The sequence below is a fragment of the Protopterus annectens genome, chromosome 5.part0, assembly GCF_019279795.1.
Source record: "Protopterus annectens isolate FY-2018-M chromosome 5.part0, PAN1.0, whole genome shotgun sequence".
Taxonomy (NCBI): Eukaryota; Metazoa; Chordata; order Ceratodontiformes; family Protopteridae; genus Protopterus; species Protopterus annectens.
Genome location: NC_056735.1, coordinates 1,898,135,688 through 1,898,155,098, shown reverse-complemented (window position 1 = coordinate 1,898,155,098; position 19,411 = coordinate 1,898,135,688). Strand labels below are relative to the sequence as shown.

The window sequence follows — 19,411 nt, the reverse complement described above, 5'->3', positions numbered from 1 at the left end:
ATAACCCGACAAAGGGGGAGCCCTTGTAATTATAGACACCCATGATTACTCAGGAAGACTATATAGACTGTTGAATGACACTAATGTATATACTGCAGTGCCAGTCAATGAAATAAATATTGCTTACAGAGCCATTAAGATTGCACTGGATGAACTGTTATTATTTGAACACATTCCTCAGAATTTATATGACTATCTGAGGATTGAACATCCCGTGACACTCCAGATTTTTGGTATTCCGAAAGGGTACATTCTTCCATGGCTGATCCACCATTATGTCCAATAGTCTCTGCTCACGGCTCTGTTACAGAACCCTTGGCTAAATTTATTGATTTTAAACTAAAAAAATTGCTTCCTTTTCCACACATTGTCAAAGACTCTTGGGATTTGATTGACAAGTTAAGGAAGGTGGATTCTGGTGGTTCCTTTCTGTTTGCTACGTGTGACATTAAAAGTTTGTTTACCATCATTCCACAAGACATTGGTTTGGACTGGTTTGGCCAAGTGGTGACTAGGTTTGGTGGTTTAGATCCAACAGCTAAGGATTTAGTTATTGAGTTCATGGAAATTGTTCTTTGCAACAACATTTTGTCCTTTGGTGGTGAATTCTTCAAACAAATCTCAGGTGTCGGCATGGGTGCCCCCCTGTTTGCCAACATAGTATTGTTGTGGTGGGAGTTGGACTTGTTTTCAAATGCCCCAAATACAAGAACTGTAGGGGATATTTCAGATTCCAGGATGACCTTCTGATCATCTGGGATGGCTCCCAAGATGAATTCATTCATTTTGTTGAGACCTTGGCAAACAGTACCTCATTCCTTGAGTTTACATACACCATGAGTGGCGAAACAATCCATTACTTAGAAATTGAAATTTCTAAGTTGCCCACCAATGGATTTGAGACACAGATTTTTCAGAAACCCACATTTTGTAATGCTTTTCTATCCTTTGACAGTTGTCACCTCTTCCATCAAAAGAAAGGGGTGGTTAAGAGCCAACTGATTAGAGTTTCAAGGCTTACTTCCGAGGACAATAATTGTTTGAAGCAGTTTGAACAGTTAAAAGGTATGTTTTTTAATAGAGAATACCCTCTGACACTGCTTGAGAAATTACAGGAGGAGGTTTGGTCCCATAGGATGGACCAGTATTCCCCTATTCATAGGATTATAGGTTGGTACTAGGCCCTAGGGTCTATACAAGCCTAGCCATAATAATTCCATGTCTTTCTTCCCACAATATTTACATCCCTGGACCCCTGTCTAGCAGGGCGACTGATGTGATCCCCGGGGTGAATTTCCTATCTCCCATCCAATCATCAAGGTTCCTTTTGAAGAGGGACAAAGAGGTGCTCTGCTTGTCTTGTATGGGCAGTCTATTCCAGAGTCTGGGGAGTCCCTTGGTTAGGAACCTATCCCTCCAGCATGTTTTGTTCATTGTGATGACAAGGTTTAGATCCCTGGAGCATATGGCTTGGAGTGATTGGGATTTCTTTAAAGTGTAGCACGTCCAACAGCTCTGGGCTTGACATGGCCTTGTATGTTAAGCAGAGATCACCTCTGAGTAGACTATATGTGACAGAGTATAGCTGGAGTTTTCTCAGACGGTCAGCATAGGGCATCTGCTTTAGGCCTGTGATTCTTTTAGTGAGGTATTTCTGCGGCCTTTCCAGTTGTTGCAGATGTCTTGAGGGGTACATACCAAACGGGGCATTGCATTCTACAATGGGTCTAATGAGGGAGGAGTACAGTGGGACAATGACCTCCTTTTTTCAGGATGAAAAGCCCTTAGCAATGAGGTGTGCCACATAGAAGGATGGTGTGAATATACCCGGTGAATATGGACACTCCCCCACCTTTAGTGTTTCAGTCCTGGTGGCCAAAAAGTGTGGTAAGAGTTGTAGCCTGGTATTGCAGGGGTGTTCTCTGGTGCACTGAACCAGGTTTCAGTTACTGCACAGATATCAATGTTCTCCATTTTTAGGAGTGCCTCGAGAGAGTGCATTTTGAGGTTTAGACTTCTAGCATTGAGTAGCATTACCTTCAGATTTTGCATGCTTGTACTTGTTACGGTGGTGGTTTTGTCCTTTGAACTTTGCCTAAAAAAAGGCACTATAGTGGTGGCAAGAACCTTAGCTAGTAACCTGAATCCCAGGGGACAGGTGCAGACCATCTCTGGCAAAGCATTGTGGTCTGTCGATCATGTCGTCCCAGGCAGACAGATACTAGATTCCCCTTTGAATGACACCAGAAGCTTAGCCAATTGTTGAAGTCAGTCGTTTTGTCCTTATACTGTGGTATCATTCTGGGTGAAGGCAGGATGCTACTCGGGGCTAGGGTCATACCTGCCTGGGCCACATGATCCGAGAGCTCTTCCATGTCTCTTTTCATGTAGTCCAGGGAGGTACGTCTCAAGTCATTCACTCCAACATGGACAATGACAGAGTCACATTTGTACTTGTTGTGGAGTGACTTGAGTGCATGCGTTATGTGGCAGATCCCGGCACCCGACAGGCAGCTTGACTGTAATTTTCCCCTTGTTCAGCCTGGTAAGTGGGACATTAGTGTGCCTGACTATAGAGTCACCTATGACTAAAGTGTTGGGTACTTTGTCTTGCCTTAGGGACTGTTGTTCAATCTGGCCTTGTACAACTCACTTACTGTACCAGAGTGCAAGAACAACATGATTTTATATTATTCCTTAGATTCCAGGGATATACAGAACATTATTCGTAGGAATTGGTATTTGCTCTCAAGCAAAGTAGACATCAACAAACATTTTTCCAAGGGTCCAAGTTCCCTGCATTAAGTTAGAGAAATCTACTTCCCTGCAATGTCCACCTAAGGTTATTGTTTCAGGTCTATGATTAAAAACATTGGGAGTGCTGTATCAATTGTAAATGTTTTCGCAGATAGCATTCATACAGGAATAATTGTATATGCTTATTTAACCATGCTATGCTTTTACAATACTTATGTTCATTAAGCACATATAGGCTTACATATATAGTTACTATCTGCATTATTTATTTATATATATGAGCTGTTAATAAAAAGCGTGAACTAGATTATTAAATGTAAGCTATAGTTACAGTTATTGCTCTATAGTGTTAGCGCTAATGATAACTTTACGGCTATCATTGTTACCTAACTGGATATATACCTTGTAGCTTCCTATAGTCTTGTTCCTAGCCTAGTTAGAATAATAAGATTTGACCAGAATTTTGATTACTTACTTTTGATAAGGACTTGCTATAATACGGATTAGAAGACTTGTAAGGAGTGATGCTTCTTTCTAGACAACTTGATAGCCTGAACTACATTTTTGCACAGTTCTACGTGATTATATGCTTGTAATACTCTGTTTAATTACAATGCCTTTGATACTAAACTAAATATCTTGTTTCTACTATTTTTCTCTCTCTCTTTTCCTCCTAAAACAATCCCAGCTCTCCAATCTGGAGTACACCGCTCTAGGACACAGAAACTAACAACCTGAAGAACAAGGACCCTGTCCAAACTCCCTTCAGTCTCCACAGTTGAGCAACCCATCCCTGTACTTTCTCAGTAAAGGGAGCATGAAAGTATGTGTCTAAACTATCACGGCCAGTATAGCTATAACTTATTATTAGATCTAGGTGGTTATAAAGTGCTAGCCAGGAAAACCAGCAGCTTTACTCTCTCCCCACTCTGTAACCAGTCTAATCTACTTTTTCCACCATTTAAAGACACTTGGAACCACTACTCCTTTTCTTGCATTAGGAACCTAAACTCCCTCCTTTTTTACCCTGCTTACAATAAATTAAATTTGGGCCACCATGTGGCAGACTTGTCCCTTCCAGGCCTTGAAGCCTTCTCCTGACCTGTACTACACCTTTGCTATATAATGTTTATCCACAGACTTGCTATTAAACTGTAGCCCATAACATCTATTTCTTTTTATGGTTAGTTCTCACACACCCTCCAAATAGCTCTATTATCTACTCTTAACTTTATTCTAGTATTTAGAGTTACCTACCTACTGTAATCCCTGCTTCAACTGATTACTCTTCTCAGCTCCTTACCTCTCTTGTCTCTACCCGCTCCATCTGCCCTGCGGGCTCACTCCGCTCCCCTACTCCCAATTCCCACACACCCCTACTGCTCCTAAGCTTAAACATCCTCACCACACCCTCTTCCTTTCCAATCCAATCACAATAGTCATCTTGTTAAAATTCTACATACACCTCTCTCTAATCACCCCTAGTATAACTCCTCCCCTTTAAAGAACACCAGTAAGCTTATTCGTCACTATGCAAACGCGACCTTTCCAAATCTAACTAAAGCTCCTAATCATTATCTTTCTCCTACTTTCTCTAACAGCAACCTACCTGCTAACCTCATATGAACAGTCAAAATATGTACAGCTGAACTTCCCTAATGTGCAAACAAGTACTAAACTTCTAATTAACTCCCCAGAACGCATAAATATAACATCTTTACCTAGCTATTTACCTGCTAAATATCACAGACTGACCCATATCAAATACAACTATCTAAAACCTAAAAAACCTCTTCACCATTACTTTAACCTCCACAATCCCTTAAACAAACTATTACACCTCTCCTTACTAGATGGGGACATTCATCCTAAGCCAGGACCAGGACAAAAAACAAGCATAGAACCACAAATTCATGTTCCCGCTACCCCAAATATCCCATCTAAATCTCCCAACTCACTCTATATATCTCACCTCAATATTCACAGCATAAATAATAAAACTGCCCACCTCCATGCTCTTCTGGATGTTCATTCCTTTAATATACTTTGTTTAACATAAACATGGCTAAAACCCACTACACAAGATGTTGAAATTATTCCATCTGGGGGAGGGGGTGTTGCTATCCTCTATAAAGAAGGGCTACAAATATCTATACTAGATCTTGGTTCCTCTTCTGAAAACAATGCAGAAATCATTAGCACCAAACTTAAACGTAATCCCAGCAAATCCCTAAATATAATATATATCTACTTGCCCCCTGGTAACATCACCACCACTCTGGAAGGTATTCTTGCTGAACTCTCCACCAAAATTCCCCAAGAGACAAGAATTCTTGGAGACTTTAATACAGACTGGAAGGACTGCTCTACTGAATCACCAACCTCCCATATTAACCTTAATGGCTTCTCACAAACAATCAATTCCCCAACCAGAATTAATAAACCCAATAACAAAGAATCCATCCCAGAGTGGATTATAATAAATAATCACCAACAACTCTATAATGTAGGGACCCTCCCTGACGATGTAAGTGACTATTCTCTCACTTACATAATCAGGCAAAGGTCGAGCTCACACAACCCAACCATATATAAAACAATAAGAAGCAACAGGAACTTTAACCCCAATAACTTCCAAGCTGAACTAAAATAATGTGATTGGTCACCTATAAAATACCTCCCACTTGACGAAGCAACAAAGTACTTTAACTCAAAATACTTAACAATCCTTAATCACCATGCACCAAAGCATTCCATCAAAATTAAATCTAAACCTGCCCCATGGCTTACAAAGAAAACCAGGCAGAAAATTCAACAGAGAAATAAAGTTTGGGCACTATGGAGAACTACTAAAAACCCTGTAGACCAACAACAATTCAGGCAAAAAAGAAATGAGACTAAGAAAGCTATACTCAAAGATAAAAAAAACTTTTGCTTCCACCTCCAACAGACCAACCAAAATAATCCACAAAAGTTCTGGGCTAGCATAAACAGACTACTTCAACCAGGCCAATCCGCAACATCACCCCCTATAGGATCAAATTCCGACAATCCCTATGCTGTGGAACAAAATCCCGGTACATGTGAGGCAGAGCACCTCGCTGGCCTTGTTCAAGAGGAATCTTGACAAATGGATGGGAGATTGCAGATATACCCCAGGGATTACTTCAGTGTCACTGCTTGACAGAGGCACAGCAAAATAATAGGCATAGTTTTTATTCAAACTAAAGGGGTGGCGAAAGCCACATAACTATGGGCTAGGCTTATAAATGCCCTTGGGCAGATAGCCTAGTATGAACCTATGAACCTAAACTGCTAATGCTTTTAATACCTTTTTCACTGAGACCATCCAAACACTTGCTAATCAACTAATACTACTAACTTTCTCCCAGCTCTAAACCTGCAACCTGTCCCAACTTCCCTCATCTGCAAACTCTTAAGTAAACTAAAACCTACTACCCCCTCAGCTGACCAGCTACCTGCTGAATACCTGCAAAAGGCAGCCAAAGTCATAGCTTGTCCTGTATCATTGCTGATAAAACAGAACCATACAAGAAAGCACTATTCCCACCATCTGGAAAATCTCCTACATTATCACCCTACACAAGGGAGGAAACTCCAGAGAATATTCTAACTATCGTCCCATAGCTCTACTTTCCCCATTAGCTAAAATAATGGAAAAGTGCATCCACAGACAGTTACTAGACAACCTAATCCAGAACAATTTACTGGCCAAATTTCAACATGGCTTCAGGCCCTTCCACAGTACAACAACAGCACTCTTATCCTTCACTGACAGCATCAATAAAAACTGCAATAACAATCTTCTCTCTTCAGCACTTTTCATCGACCTTTCAAAAGCATTTGACATGGTCAACCACCACTTCTCAATATTCTAAAATCCTTCTCTCTGGACACAAAGACTATAAAATAGTTCCAGTCCTACCTTGATAACAGACAGCAGGCAGTGCTATGGGACAACAACCTCTCATCCCATCTCCCAGTTACCCTAGGTGTTCCTCAGGGCTCTATATTGGGCCCCCTCCTTTTCTCAATATTTATCAATGACCTCAACCTAGCTATTCCTTCAACTAACTGTGTGCAATACACAGATGATTCAACAATAATCTGCTCAGTTAAATCTCAATCCCAACTACAGACTCTAACTCAGACAATGTTCAATAAAAGAGAAAATTGGTTTCTACAACGCTGCCTCCTCTTGAACCCCCAAAAAACAAACTCCTCCTCTTTGCTCCTACCCTTAAATCACTCTCAATGAATTTTTCAGTCTTATCCAATAATGGTACACTCATATCTCCCGATCCAACAACTAAACTTCTAGGGGTAACCATTGATAACCTGAACTTTGAAATCCATATCAACAATACCATAAAAACTGTCAACAGGAAACTAGGCTCCCTCTATAGGATAAAACCCTTTCTCTCTCCATTAGCCAGAACCACTACTGCCTATTCCCACCTTATCTCCACACTTCTTTATGCTTCTTCCATATATACTAACTTGTCAAAAAATAACCTTAACAAGCTAGCCAACGCTTACAATAGCATTGCCAGATTTGTTACTGCTTCCTCCTTTAGGACCCATCACTGCCATAATCTGAAACAATTAGGCTGGTTAGAGCTTCTGAATCAGATTCACTTTAAACAACTCACCATTGCGCACAAAACCCTTTTCAGACCTACCAATACCCAAATACTTGCTAGTCACATTACCTGATATAAGAACCTTTCAACTTTACGCTCATCTAATAAACTACTTGTATCAACATGTAAATCTAATAACATGGCAGGAGATGCTCTGTTCTCAAATGCAGTTGGAAAGTATTGGAACCAACTCCCCCATGAACTTACATCACTGTCTTCATTTACACTTTTTAAACACAATCTGAAACTCTATCTTAAAACCCATTGGTTATGTCCCTGTACAAATCCGGACTAATCTCATACTATATCCCAAATACCCTCTCTTAAGACCTAATTCCATATCCCAAATACCCTCTCTTAAGACCCAATTCCTGCTTTGTGTCTTTTTAGATAAAGGCCTATCCTTGGCAAAAACATACCTTATCCTAATAGGTATTTTAAATTATCTCTAGTTAAATTCTTCTGCATATAATTCTAAAGCATCCTACCTAAGGCAGGCAACAAGTGTTGTTTAAACTGTGAGCAATGCTGAACTGTTGAAACTTGAAGTACGCATTTGTTTAACAATTACTTTCTAGTTACTAATGAAGTCTTGTACATAAAGTCTAAAATATCTTATCTAATGCTTGTAACATGTTTTTGGTATAAACTGTGACGATTCCTGAACTGTTTAAAATTTGTAGTATTTAACTGTATAACGACTAGTACCTGTATGTTAGTAGTCTAGTAATCTCTTGGAGCTTATCTCCCCGGGACTGTACTGAAAATGGACATAAATCCAGTTGGACTATCCCGGTCAACAAATGTAAAATAAATAAAATAAATTTTTCAGCTGTCCCTACATTTACTTTCAAGAATAAGAGGAACATTAAATATTTGCTGAGAGTTCTATACCTCCTGTCACAAGGAAATGTGGGCATTGTAATCAATGTTCATTCATATGTACATCACCTGGGGATGTTTGGTTACCTAGGTTGAACGGCATAGGACATGGTGCAAATAAAATTGTGACTCTGAAAGAGTTGTCTACCTAGCATTGTGTGAAACATGCAGGGCCTTCTACATTGGCAAGACCATTAATTCCTGGAATAAAAGAATATACACGCATGTCTACGGTATTAGAAAGAATGATAATAAAAGTGCCCTGGCAAGACATTCTGGTGTTTGACCAGGCTTCAAGAACTTTAAGTTTTTGGTGTTAGAACACATTAAACTTGGTATATTCCCCGTGGACTGGATGAATCATTTATTGCAGCGAGAAATTTTTTGGCAACTGCACTTTGATGCCACCAGTTTTCCTGGTCTGAACGAGACAATTTCCATTCATAGTGAGCTGAAAGAGAGCTAACAAATGTTGAGTTGTGTTACATGTTGATTTTTTTCCCCAGGAATTTTTTCTAAGATTTTTTATTTTTGTCCTCCTTTTTACTGGTTGGAAGTGTAGATTTATCATTTTAATTTTGCATATGTGTTTGGGAATAGTGCTGCTTTAAATGTTGGAGTGATGTCACTGTGTGACAAAAGCGCTTAACCTATCAACATTTGTGTTGGTGTTTCATTAAAGTAGATTTTAGAATGAGTTCAGACTCCCAAACGTTTTTTTTTTTTGTTTTAATTTCTGTACTACCTTCTTTTCTTTCTTCACATATATCCTTAGCTGCTATAACCATCCTTTTTAATCCATAAAAAAATACTTCATCTTGTCATGTCCCCATAAGTAAGGGTAGTGCTGAATCAATTCATGGGTGAATGCAGTTTACTGCCATAGCTTTTGTTTCATCTTAATTTATTTCACAACTCAAAAAGGCTTGAAACTGTATGAACATGTTCCACAACTATGGAAGGTCCTTTTCTGAACTTATCAAGTACAAAATAATATGAGCTGCAAATAGGCTAACTTTTTCTTTACTACCACACTGGCTATATCTTTAAATTTGTGAAACCCTTAATTTCTTTGCTAATGGCTGTAAACATAATGCAAATAAAGGGGGAAAGAGGGAACCTCTGCTTGATTTCTCTCGATAAACAAAGCTCATCAGAGAGGACCCCTCCCAAAGTAATTGTTACCTCAACCTTTCACATTTCCTCTTACTAAACCTTATTATTTTACCATAACATAAATTATGCAATTACTCTACTAATAAAATCCCAGTTGACTATCAAATGCTTTTATGGCATCAAACCTTGTCACCAAGAGTACCTTGTCTTAGACAAGTATGAATGAGTTCAACGGGATATTTAGTCAAGCTGCAACATACCCAAACACATGGACTAGTAGTTTAAATGTTAGGCTGAAGTTGTGGCAGACTGATCCCACAACACACAATAGAGTTCTCCTGCTGTAGTCTATTTACAAACTAACACTGGGAGGGTATATGAAACAATACTGACTGGAGGTGTTGAATTGGGGGGAGGTCTCACTTTCTTTGCGAGACATGAGTGGCACCTGAAGAAAGTAAAATACAGCCATCCACATCAGTCTTATTTGCAAGAATATGAACCTTTCAGAAAAACATGGTGTAAGCTGGCACAGAGAGGCTGTACAAAACAAATTAAACATGCAAATTTCACATGATGTAACCTGCAACAAGGTAATCTATACCCAGTCCATCACAGAATGCACATAACATAAATGAAATCCAAGACAGTTACAGTGGACCAAAAAGTTTTTACTTGCTTTCTTTCTATTCATTTTTAAAAGTATAAATGTATTTCTCATGGTCTTTTTTTTAGTGAAAGCTTCATGTTGAAAGGATCTGAACATAATCATAAAACAAGAACAAAAGGTACCTTCTCCCATATAAAAAAGTGTCAGATGTAGAGTTCTGTACCTCCTGTCACAGTGCACACGGAAAATACTCAAGACAAAACCACTGCATATTTGAAATAGGCAATGCTATTAAATTACAACATCACAAAAGAAACAAACTTTCAAATTCAGTTTTACTGTAACATACTGCAAGACCTCTCAACTCCTTTCTGAATAATAACGATTTCAGATAATAGCAGAAAAACATTTATGATGAAATTATTATTTATATTAAAATATAACAAAATACACTACTTTAAATAGTGTGCAGTTATAAAACAAACATGCTAGTGGCTTGTTTTCTATGTATAATGAGCTCCTATAAAGTGGGCGGCCGTGGTGGTGCAGTGGTTAGCATTGCCACCTCACAGCAAAAGGTTCTCTGGTTCGATCCTTGGCTGGGGTGCCTTCTGTGCAGAGTCTGCATGTCCTCCCTGTGGTCGCATGGGTTTCCTCCGGGTGTTCCAGTTTCCTCCCACATCCCAAAGATGTAGGTGGATTGGACACTCTAAATTGGCCCTAGGTGCACGCGTGTGTGTGTGTGTGTGTGTGTGTGTGTGTGTGTGTGTGTGTGTACACCTTCTGTGGAAGGTTGGGCGCTGGGCTGGCAACTCGACATCGTAAAACTCCACTGCCAATCATGAGCGGACAGGTAATCCACTGTGGTGGGTGACCCCTAACCAGGAAAATCTGAAAGAAGAAGAATGAGCTACTATAAATTGAGTGGCAGTGGGCACCCATGGATCTTAAGGGAGAAATGAGGCCCTCAGTCTAATAAAACAAACAAACAGTCATTTAGTACAGATAGCATGCTTAATACTCATTCAACAATATTGTGTCCACTAGGTCAAGTACAAAAATTTGAATCTAGTATATTTTAACTGCAATTTTAAGTTTGGTAAATTAAAGGTAACATTTTCAATACATTGCAATGGATCACTTCTTACCATAGCAGTAATAAACAAACATAAAATTAAAATTAATAATCAGGAGTAGTAGAGTAGCAGAACTGAGAACAACAGTAAAGTATACACTAATAATGTAAATAATATTACAGACTGCAATAAGAGTCAACAATCGTAACTACTCACAACATAGAAGCTTATGCTCAGGTTCATAGGTTGGTACTAGGCTATCGGCCCTAGGGCCTATTCAAGCCTAGCCATAACAATTCCCTGGATATTTCTTTCCACAATATTTACTTCTCTGGACCCCTGTCTAGCAGGGCAACTGACATGATCTCCGGGGTGAATTTCCTATCTCCCATCCAATCATCAAGGTTCCTTTTGAAGAGGGCCAATGAGGCGCTCTGCTTGACATGTATGGGCAGTCTATTCCAGAGTATGGGGAGTCTCTCGGTCAGGAAACTATCCCTCCAGCATGTTTTGTTCATTGTGATGATAAGGTTTAGATGCCTGGAGCGTGTGGCTCTGAGGGATTGGGATTTCTTTAAGTGGAGCATGTCCAACAGCTCTGGGTTTGACATGGCCTTGTATGTTAAGCAGAGATCGCCTCTGAGTAGACGATATGCCACAGAGTATAGCTGGAGTTTTTTTTTTTTTTTTTTTTTTAGACGGGCAGCATATGGCATCTGCTTTAGGCCTGTGATTCTTTTAGTGAAGTATTTCTGTGGCCTTTCCAGCTGTTGCGGATGTCTTGTGAGGTACATACCAAACAGGGCATTATACTCTATAATGGGTCTAATGAGGGATGAGTACAGTGGGACAATGACCTCCTTTTTTCTGGATGAAAAGCCCTTAGTGATGAGGTGTGCCACATAGAAGGATTTCCTGACTGTTGTGGCGATGTGGTTATCGAAAGCGAGACCACTGTCCACCTGTGTCCCCAAGTCTCTCATCCCACTTTCGATGTTTAGTACTGCCACCTATGTGGTAATTCATGGGTACATGTTTTTTTCCAAAGGGGATAACTATACATTTCTTGGCATTAAGCTTGAGCCCATGGCTCTGGTACCAGGCATCTGCTTCTGTAAGGCCCTTTTGTAGAATATCCACATCATTTTGGGATTCAATAATGGCTCCCAGTTTGCAGTCATCTGCGAACTTTGTTAGCCAGAGTCCCTTAATGTTGGCCTGTACTTCAGAGAAGTAGATGTCAAACAAGAGTGGTCCCAGGACTGAACCCTGAGGTACTCCACTTGTCTGGAGCTGGATTTGGAGTCTGCTACTTTTACAGTCTGGGTTCTGTCAGTAAGCCAGTTGGCAACCCATCGAGTGACATAGGGATTTATGCCCAGCTTAGTAAGTTTATCTATGATTCCAGAGTGGGGGATGGTGTCGAAGGCCTTGGCGAGGTCCAGATAGGTTGTGCGGACCGCCTTACCCTCGTCCACAGCTCTGGAGAATGAGTCGAAGACGTCAATCAGATTCAGGAGACAAGATCGGCCCTTCACAAACCCAAACTGGGTGGGGTCCAGTATTTGAAGGTTGCCAATGTTTTTGTTAATAAGTTCCATGATAATGCGTTCCATGCCCTTGCAGATCAGGCTTGTCAGACTGATGGGACGGTAGTTCCCGGGATCCAAGGCGGACCCCCCCCCCTTGTGGAGTGGGATAACGTTAGCCGTGTGCCACTTAGTGGGCACAAAGCCTGAGGTGAGGCTATGATTAAACATGACACTTAGGTGAGTTGCCAGTTCATTTTGTAGTTCATGTAGTACACAGCCTGGGATGTCATCTGGTCCCATGGATGCTGTATTCTTGGCTTTGGAGAGTGCGGTTTCTACCTGTGTGGCCATCTCTGATCATAACCAACTATTAAATGTACAAAACACAGAAGTCAAAAAACTTGCCTTGAAGCTTGAGGGGTAAATCTTGATATCCACGGCATGAACACATAGCAAGTAGCTAGGATTACTGAAAACCTATTTTAATTTGTTGTAGTACAGGGAGGTTTAGCTGCCTCAATGTACTACTACAAGTAACAGGAAAAAAAAGCACTAGAAACCAACTTATATTTTTATCTTGAAAGCTGTGACACAGAGCAATAATGTACAGACAACCAACAGCTTTAAAATGTGCAAGACACTTTATCTTGTCACACCATTTTACATGTGGCAGTGCAAAATGTATTACAACTTTCAAAACTGTAAACATGCTTACAGCACTGTTCTGGGGTTGCTGCCATGTGTGCTGCAGAGCAAGACCCATAATAACAGGTCTATATCACTTCCACGAAAACACAAGTACTTGAACACCTATCCATCAACCCTGATACAGGGAACAGCTATTTACTGAACGTTCACATCAGTGAAAGTTTTTCCCATGGCAAAGAGCTGTCCAACATCCAGAAATTGCCCTTTTCTCCACTGCAGTGCTATCTCGGAGTTGGTATATTTAAGTAAGGGGTGTGTGGGGGGCATAGCTCCCCTTTGGTGGGTCGATATACTGTGGTGTATGTATTACTTGGTATGTTGGATAGCTAACTCTTTGCCCTGGGAAAAGTTTCACTGTGTAGGTTCGATGAAAGGACCATTTCCTGTATTGGGGTAGATGGATAGGTGTTCAAGTACTTGAGTTTTCGTGGAAAGGATACAGACCCGATCATAACCGCATTCAACAATGCTTAACAAAAGTTGTTATGCTCCTTTGAAAGTCATTATAAATCAGATCTCGTGCTGCAGCACTATATAATTGGCTTACCTCTCTGCCAGTTTTGGAGGATAATCAGCACACCATGTACTACAACACAGTTAAGAGATAAGGTTTAGTGAAAATAGAGTGATAGCAAGTAGTAAGGTTTGTTCTGTAATTTGATACAACGTAGGCAAATGGGGTACGTTGCTTGACTCAAGTTCTTAATCACAAAGTACACAAGTAGAGTAGGTTTATTACAGGCAAGCTCATAAGTACTAATGCAGCCTACATACTAAACTAAATAAGCAGGCTTAACTAACAAAAATGATACTTGTTTTATTAGTATTACACAATTAATGCATTTTTGACTTTACATATTAAGCAAAAGATTCCATTAATCCATAATGGCACACTTCAAACCTCCAAAACCATGGAACGTATCATCATGAAACTCATAAACAAAGACATTGGAGATCTCCAAACCCTGGACCCCACACAGTTTGGGTTTGTAAAAGGCAGATCATGTCTCCTAAACCTGATAGACTTCTTTGAAGTAGTCACCAAAGCCATAGATGAGGGTAAGGTGGTTCACACAGCCTATCTAGATCTCGCCAAGGCTTTCCGACACCATCCCCCACTCTGGAATTATAGATAAACTCACTAAACTAGGTATAAATCCCTATGTCACAAGATGGGTTGCCAACTGGCTTACTGAAAGAACCCACAATGTGAAAGTAGCAGACTCCAAATCAGACTTCAGACCAGTGACAAGTGGAGTATCACAGGGTTCAGTCCTGGGTCCTCTCCTGTTTGGTATCTACTTCTCTGAAGTACTGGCTAACACAGAAGGTCTTTGGCTAACTAAATTCGCAGATGACTGCACACTAGGAGCCATAATTGAAACTCCTAACAATGTGGACATCCTACAAAATGGCCTCACTGAGACAGATGCCTACTGTCAAAGACATGGTCTCAAGCTCAATGCCAAAAAGTGCATTGCCATCCCCTTTGGTAAAAATTCTGTACCCATGAACTACCACATAGGCAGTAGTCTACTTAACACCGAACGTGTGATGAGACCTTGGGACACAGGTGGACAGTAGTCTCTCCTTTGATAATCACATCATACTCATCACTCATTAGACCCATTATAGAGTACAATGCCCCTTTTGGTATGTACCTCACAAGACACCGAAGTGTAATAAGAGACCTTGGGACACAGGTGTACAGTAGTCTCTCCTTTGATAATCACATTGTCAAAGTGGTCAGGAAATCCTTCTACGTGGCACACCTCATCACAAAAGGTTTCTCATACAGAAAAAAAGAGGTCATTGTTCCCCTCTACTCATCACTCATTAGACCCATTATAGAGTACAACGTTCCTTTTGGTATGTACCGCACAAGACATCTACAACAACTGGAAAGGCCGCAAAAATACCTCACAAAGATGATTACTGGCCTCAAACAGATGCCTTAGCAGACCGTCTCAAAAAACTCCAGCTTTACTCCGTCGCACATTGCCTACTCAGAGGCGATCTCTGCATAACATACAAAGCTATGTCAAACCCAGAGCTGTTGGACATGCTCCACTTAAAGAAATCCCAATACCTCCAAGCTACACGCTCTAGGGACCTAAACCTTGTCACCACAATAAACAGAACATGCTGGAGGGATAGATTCCTGTCCCAGAGACTTCCCATACTCTGGAACAGACTACCTATCTATGTCAAACAGAGCTCCTCATTAGCACTCTTCAAGAAAAATCTTGATGATTGGATGGGTAATAGGAAATTCACCCCGGGGATCACTTCTGTGGTTCCGCTTGACATGGGCACAGGAAAATAATTTTCTTGGGTGGCAAAAGCCAGGGTACATTTTTGGCTAGGCTTATATAGGCCCTAGGGCCAATAGCCTAGTACCTACCTATGAACAACTGCTTTTATAAGCAAGGGCTACACTGACAACAGAACCTGTCAGTAAGTGTGAAATGAGGTGAAATAATAAAGCAAAAAAAAAAAAAAACTTGTGTCACACTATGCAAGATCAGAATGTCTCAAACAGTTAAAATAAACTTTTAGTACTTACTACAAAGAAGTCCCTGTTCCCCGTCTACTATGGGAAAACACTGACAGAAGGTAATCTTATTTGTTAAGTAATTCACTCCTTTCATCTGACTGCTACTCAATGAACATAGACTAGAGAAGTTTAACATCCCTACCACCTTTCTAAATCAGCCAACATTGCAAAAGGACTCAGAGGAGTCTAATTAAATGTTCATAAAGGCTGTGTGAACACTAAGCAATTCCATACAGCTTGCAGGACATCACGAAGTTCAGAATAACGTCTGAGTAAAACTACTTCCTCCTTCTTAGCACAACTCTAACATTAACAAACTAAACATTACCAAAAACATTTCACTTATACATAAAAGCAGAAAACCGCAGTGTTACATCAAGGACATCATCAGAAATTATGCCCTTAAAAAAATTAATCAAAGGAGATCTCATACATATTTTTCTTACTTTACTAAGCCACACACTGGATTCTCTGATAAGCATACTCACAACACCTATCTTGCATACGATGTGCCTCCAATAATAGTTTACAATCACCTAAGGCAGAAACTGTTTCCAATACAACATGTACCGCGGGATCAAGTCCCTGACAGATAAGAGAATGCAACCTGGAAGAATACTCTTGCCAGAGAAATAAGTAGCTATGAACTACAATCAGTGAAAGCCACAGAAATCCTACAACACAGTGAAAAACTGCTTACGTGACACAGCAAGTAACATATAATAAAGAATTACATGAAAGTAATCAACCCCTCAACTTGAGACCAGATAACAATAAAAGCAAAACGAGTTATCTTACACTATGAAGCAAGAAGGAACAAACTCTACAACTTCCGTGTGATGCGCCCTGACTAAATGACCAACGTAAATTCAAACTAGCCGCAGAAAAACCTCTTTAAAAAGCCAGTGCAACTCTGTGGACACACTTAAAATATGTTTTAACTAGATACCAAAACATCTGCATCTATCCATAATATTCAGTAATGATAACTTTAGAAGTCTACAGTATGTCTTACCTCTGCAGGAACAGGCATATTCTCTACTGCAGCCTTAATCTCCATAATAGAATAACTCTGCCTCTGACTAAGAGAAATCATAGGGTCAGGTCCCCTGTCCCACTGAGCTATTTTATCCCATGTTTCTTTTTCATGATAATCCAACAGGGATTGATCCGCCATATTTGTCATCACAACAGGAAACCCATCTTCTTCCGGGGTGTGAGCTCAATTCCTCCAACGTAGCACTACTGTTACTGTACAACCGGACACAGAGGGGAGGTGTCTTATCGCACCTAAGATAAACCAATGAGCTGAATTGTGTTTTTAAACAATGTGGGTTGTTGTACTTTACAGTGTTTACTGAAACTTTGTAAAACTATATATACATTTAACGTTCAGAAAACTATAGTAGAGATTTGAGAGGCAATGGAGAATTACTGTCTACGAATCGCTTTAAAAGCAAGACTTCGTAGCAGAAGCTAGTTTACTGTATCTTACTGGGTAAAATGGATCGTATATTCACAGTCAGGCTTTGCATTTGCTAATGGGAATATAACAAAATTAGACCCTCCAATCATAGAGCAGCATTTTTTCCTGTCGTAAGTTCCATTTCGCTGAAGTATTGTGCTACACCAATGTTGAGCTGTTCACCAGTTTAACTATCCATGAAGAGTGTGTGTGTATGAAATGTATTTACATTTGTTAAATTCAGTTACGGAATAGGGTACAAATTACCGTAAATCTCTTTTAAGTAGCTCTAATTAAATATAATTACAAAACAATACAGTAGTCAGCAACGACACGTTTGTGTAGCTAAGTTATTTTCCATTTACAATATTCGCACGCTCAGTAAAATAGAAAACAGTGAATCGAGCATTCACCTCAGATGAGAAAACGGAGAACCAACTTATAACATATAAACAAGGCTGTAACAGTAAGCGTACGCTCATGTTAAGAGTCAGAGGAAGGTAAGCGCACTTTGAAGAGTTATCTAATATTGTATGAGCATAAACTAGTAGTTTCTGACGCCTAGTAGTTTAGACCAACCAGATTGCTTCAGTGTATTTGTTTGGAATAACTGAGGCTCACCGCTCTGTTGGTCATTTAAAGGGCAAGTCGTTCAAATGTCAGTACATCCACAGAGAAATGAGAAAAAAAAGTGTGATGGGTCCAGTGGTGGCTCAAGGTTATTTTTCGTGCTGGGGCATAATAACTAACTGGTGGAATATTGTAGGACACCTGAAGACCAGTCTACTGTTACAGATGAAAGTATTTCTGTGTGTTTCCACACACAAAAAAGAATAAAAAAATCCCACATTCTTATATTTACACATTTTACGTATCTGGTAACATACACAACACTGAGGATACTGACCCATTTATCGAATTATTTGACAAAAAGTCACCCCAGCTGTGAAGTAGCAAACCTCACACAAATATCACCCACATCAGCTAAGCACAGTCAACTGGTGCCCTAGGCAAAAGTGCTCCAGGGCGCCCCTCACCACACCACCCGGTGCCCCCATCCTGTTCTACCTGCACCAAATAAATACTGGAAAAGCACCCCTGCTAGAGTGGCGGCCTCCTAATTGGCCTATGCCTAAGGGTGGCTATGGCTAAGCATTGCTACCTACTGTTGAGGGGCTTGTATACATCATATTAGATAATAACTGGGTGTCCAATCAAAACCATATTAATACCATTCGAGACACGGATGGCAAGAAATTCACCCCAAGACCAAAGTTCGAGAGATGAATCTGGCATCCCTGTCAAGAACACATAATATAAAGGATTATGACTGGGTCGCCAATGCTAAACAACTAAATATATGTTTGATACATGAATACCAAGAAATTCACATCAAGAGTAAAGCCTGAGAGGTGAATCTTGGCGTCCATATCAAGAACGCATAATATTGGTTTGGCATTGGCGACCCCATCAAAATTCATTGTACTGCATTGAGCTATATCTACTCCATGTACTACTTCTAGAGGTCACCACAGTGGATCACCTGTCCACTCATGATTGGCAGTGGAGTTTACAGTGTCGAATTGCCAGCCCAGCACCCAACCTTACACACACACACACACCTAGGGCCAATTTAGAGCGTCCCATCCACCTACAGCATGTCTTTGGGATACATGTGGGAGAAAACCAGAGCACCTGGAGGAAACCCACACGACCACAGGGAGTACATGCAGACTCCACACAGAAAGCACCCCAGCTGAGAATTGAACCAGAGAACCTGTTGCTGTGAGGCAGCAACGCTAACCGCTGCACCACCGTGGCCACCCTACTCCATGTACTACTAGTAAGGGTAAAATATATATATTAAAAAAAAAAGCTAAGTGTTTTGCTGGCTTTCAAACCCATAAAACACTCTGTGAGCACTGCCAGAAAGGCAGTGTAGCTCAGTCCTTTACTTTTATGCTCATATTCCAAGCCTCTAAACTATCCAGATTTCTGCAGAATGTCCAGATTTTTGCCTCATATGTTTGGTCTATTCCTCATA

The 19,411-nt window shown here is 40.3% G+C and overlaps 1 protein-coding gene across 1 annotated transcript in view; it reads right to left on the bottom strand.

Annotated features, from left to right (window-relative positions):
* The window catches only part of COG3 (component of oligomeric golgi complex 3), a 1,722,808-nt gene extending 1,705,647 nt beyond the window's left edge, over positions 1-17,161 (bottom strand). The window contains exon 1 of the mRNA XM_044072049.1: positions 16,918-17,161. Within this exon, the coding sequence (XP_043927984.1) occupies positions 16,918-17,088 (171 nt within the window). The 5' untranslated portion in view covers positions 17,089-17,161. The remainder of the gene's footprint in view (positions 1-16,917) is intronic.
* Positions 17,162-19,411: the final 2,250 nt, after the last annotated feature.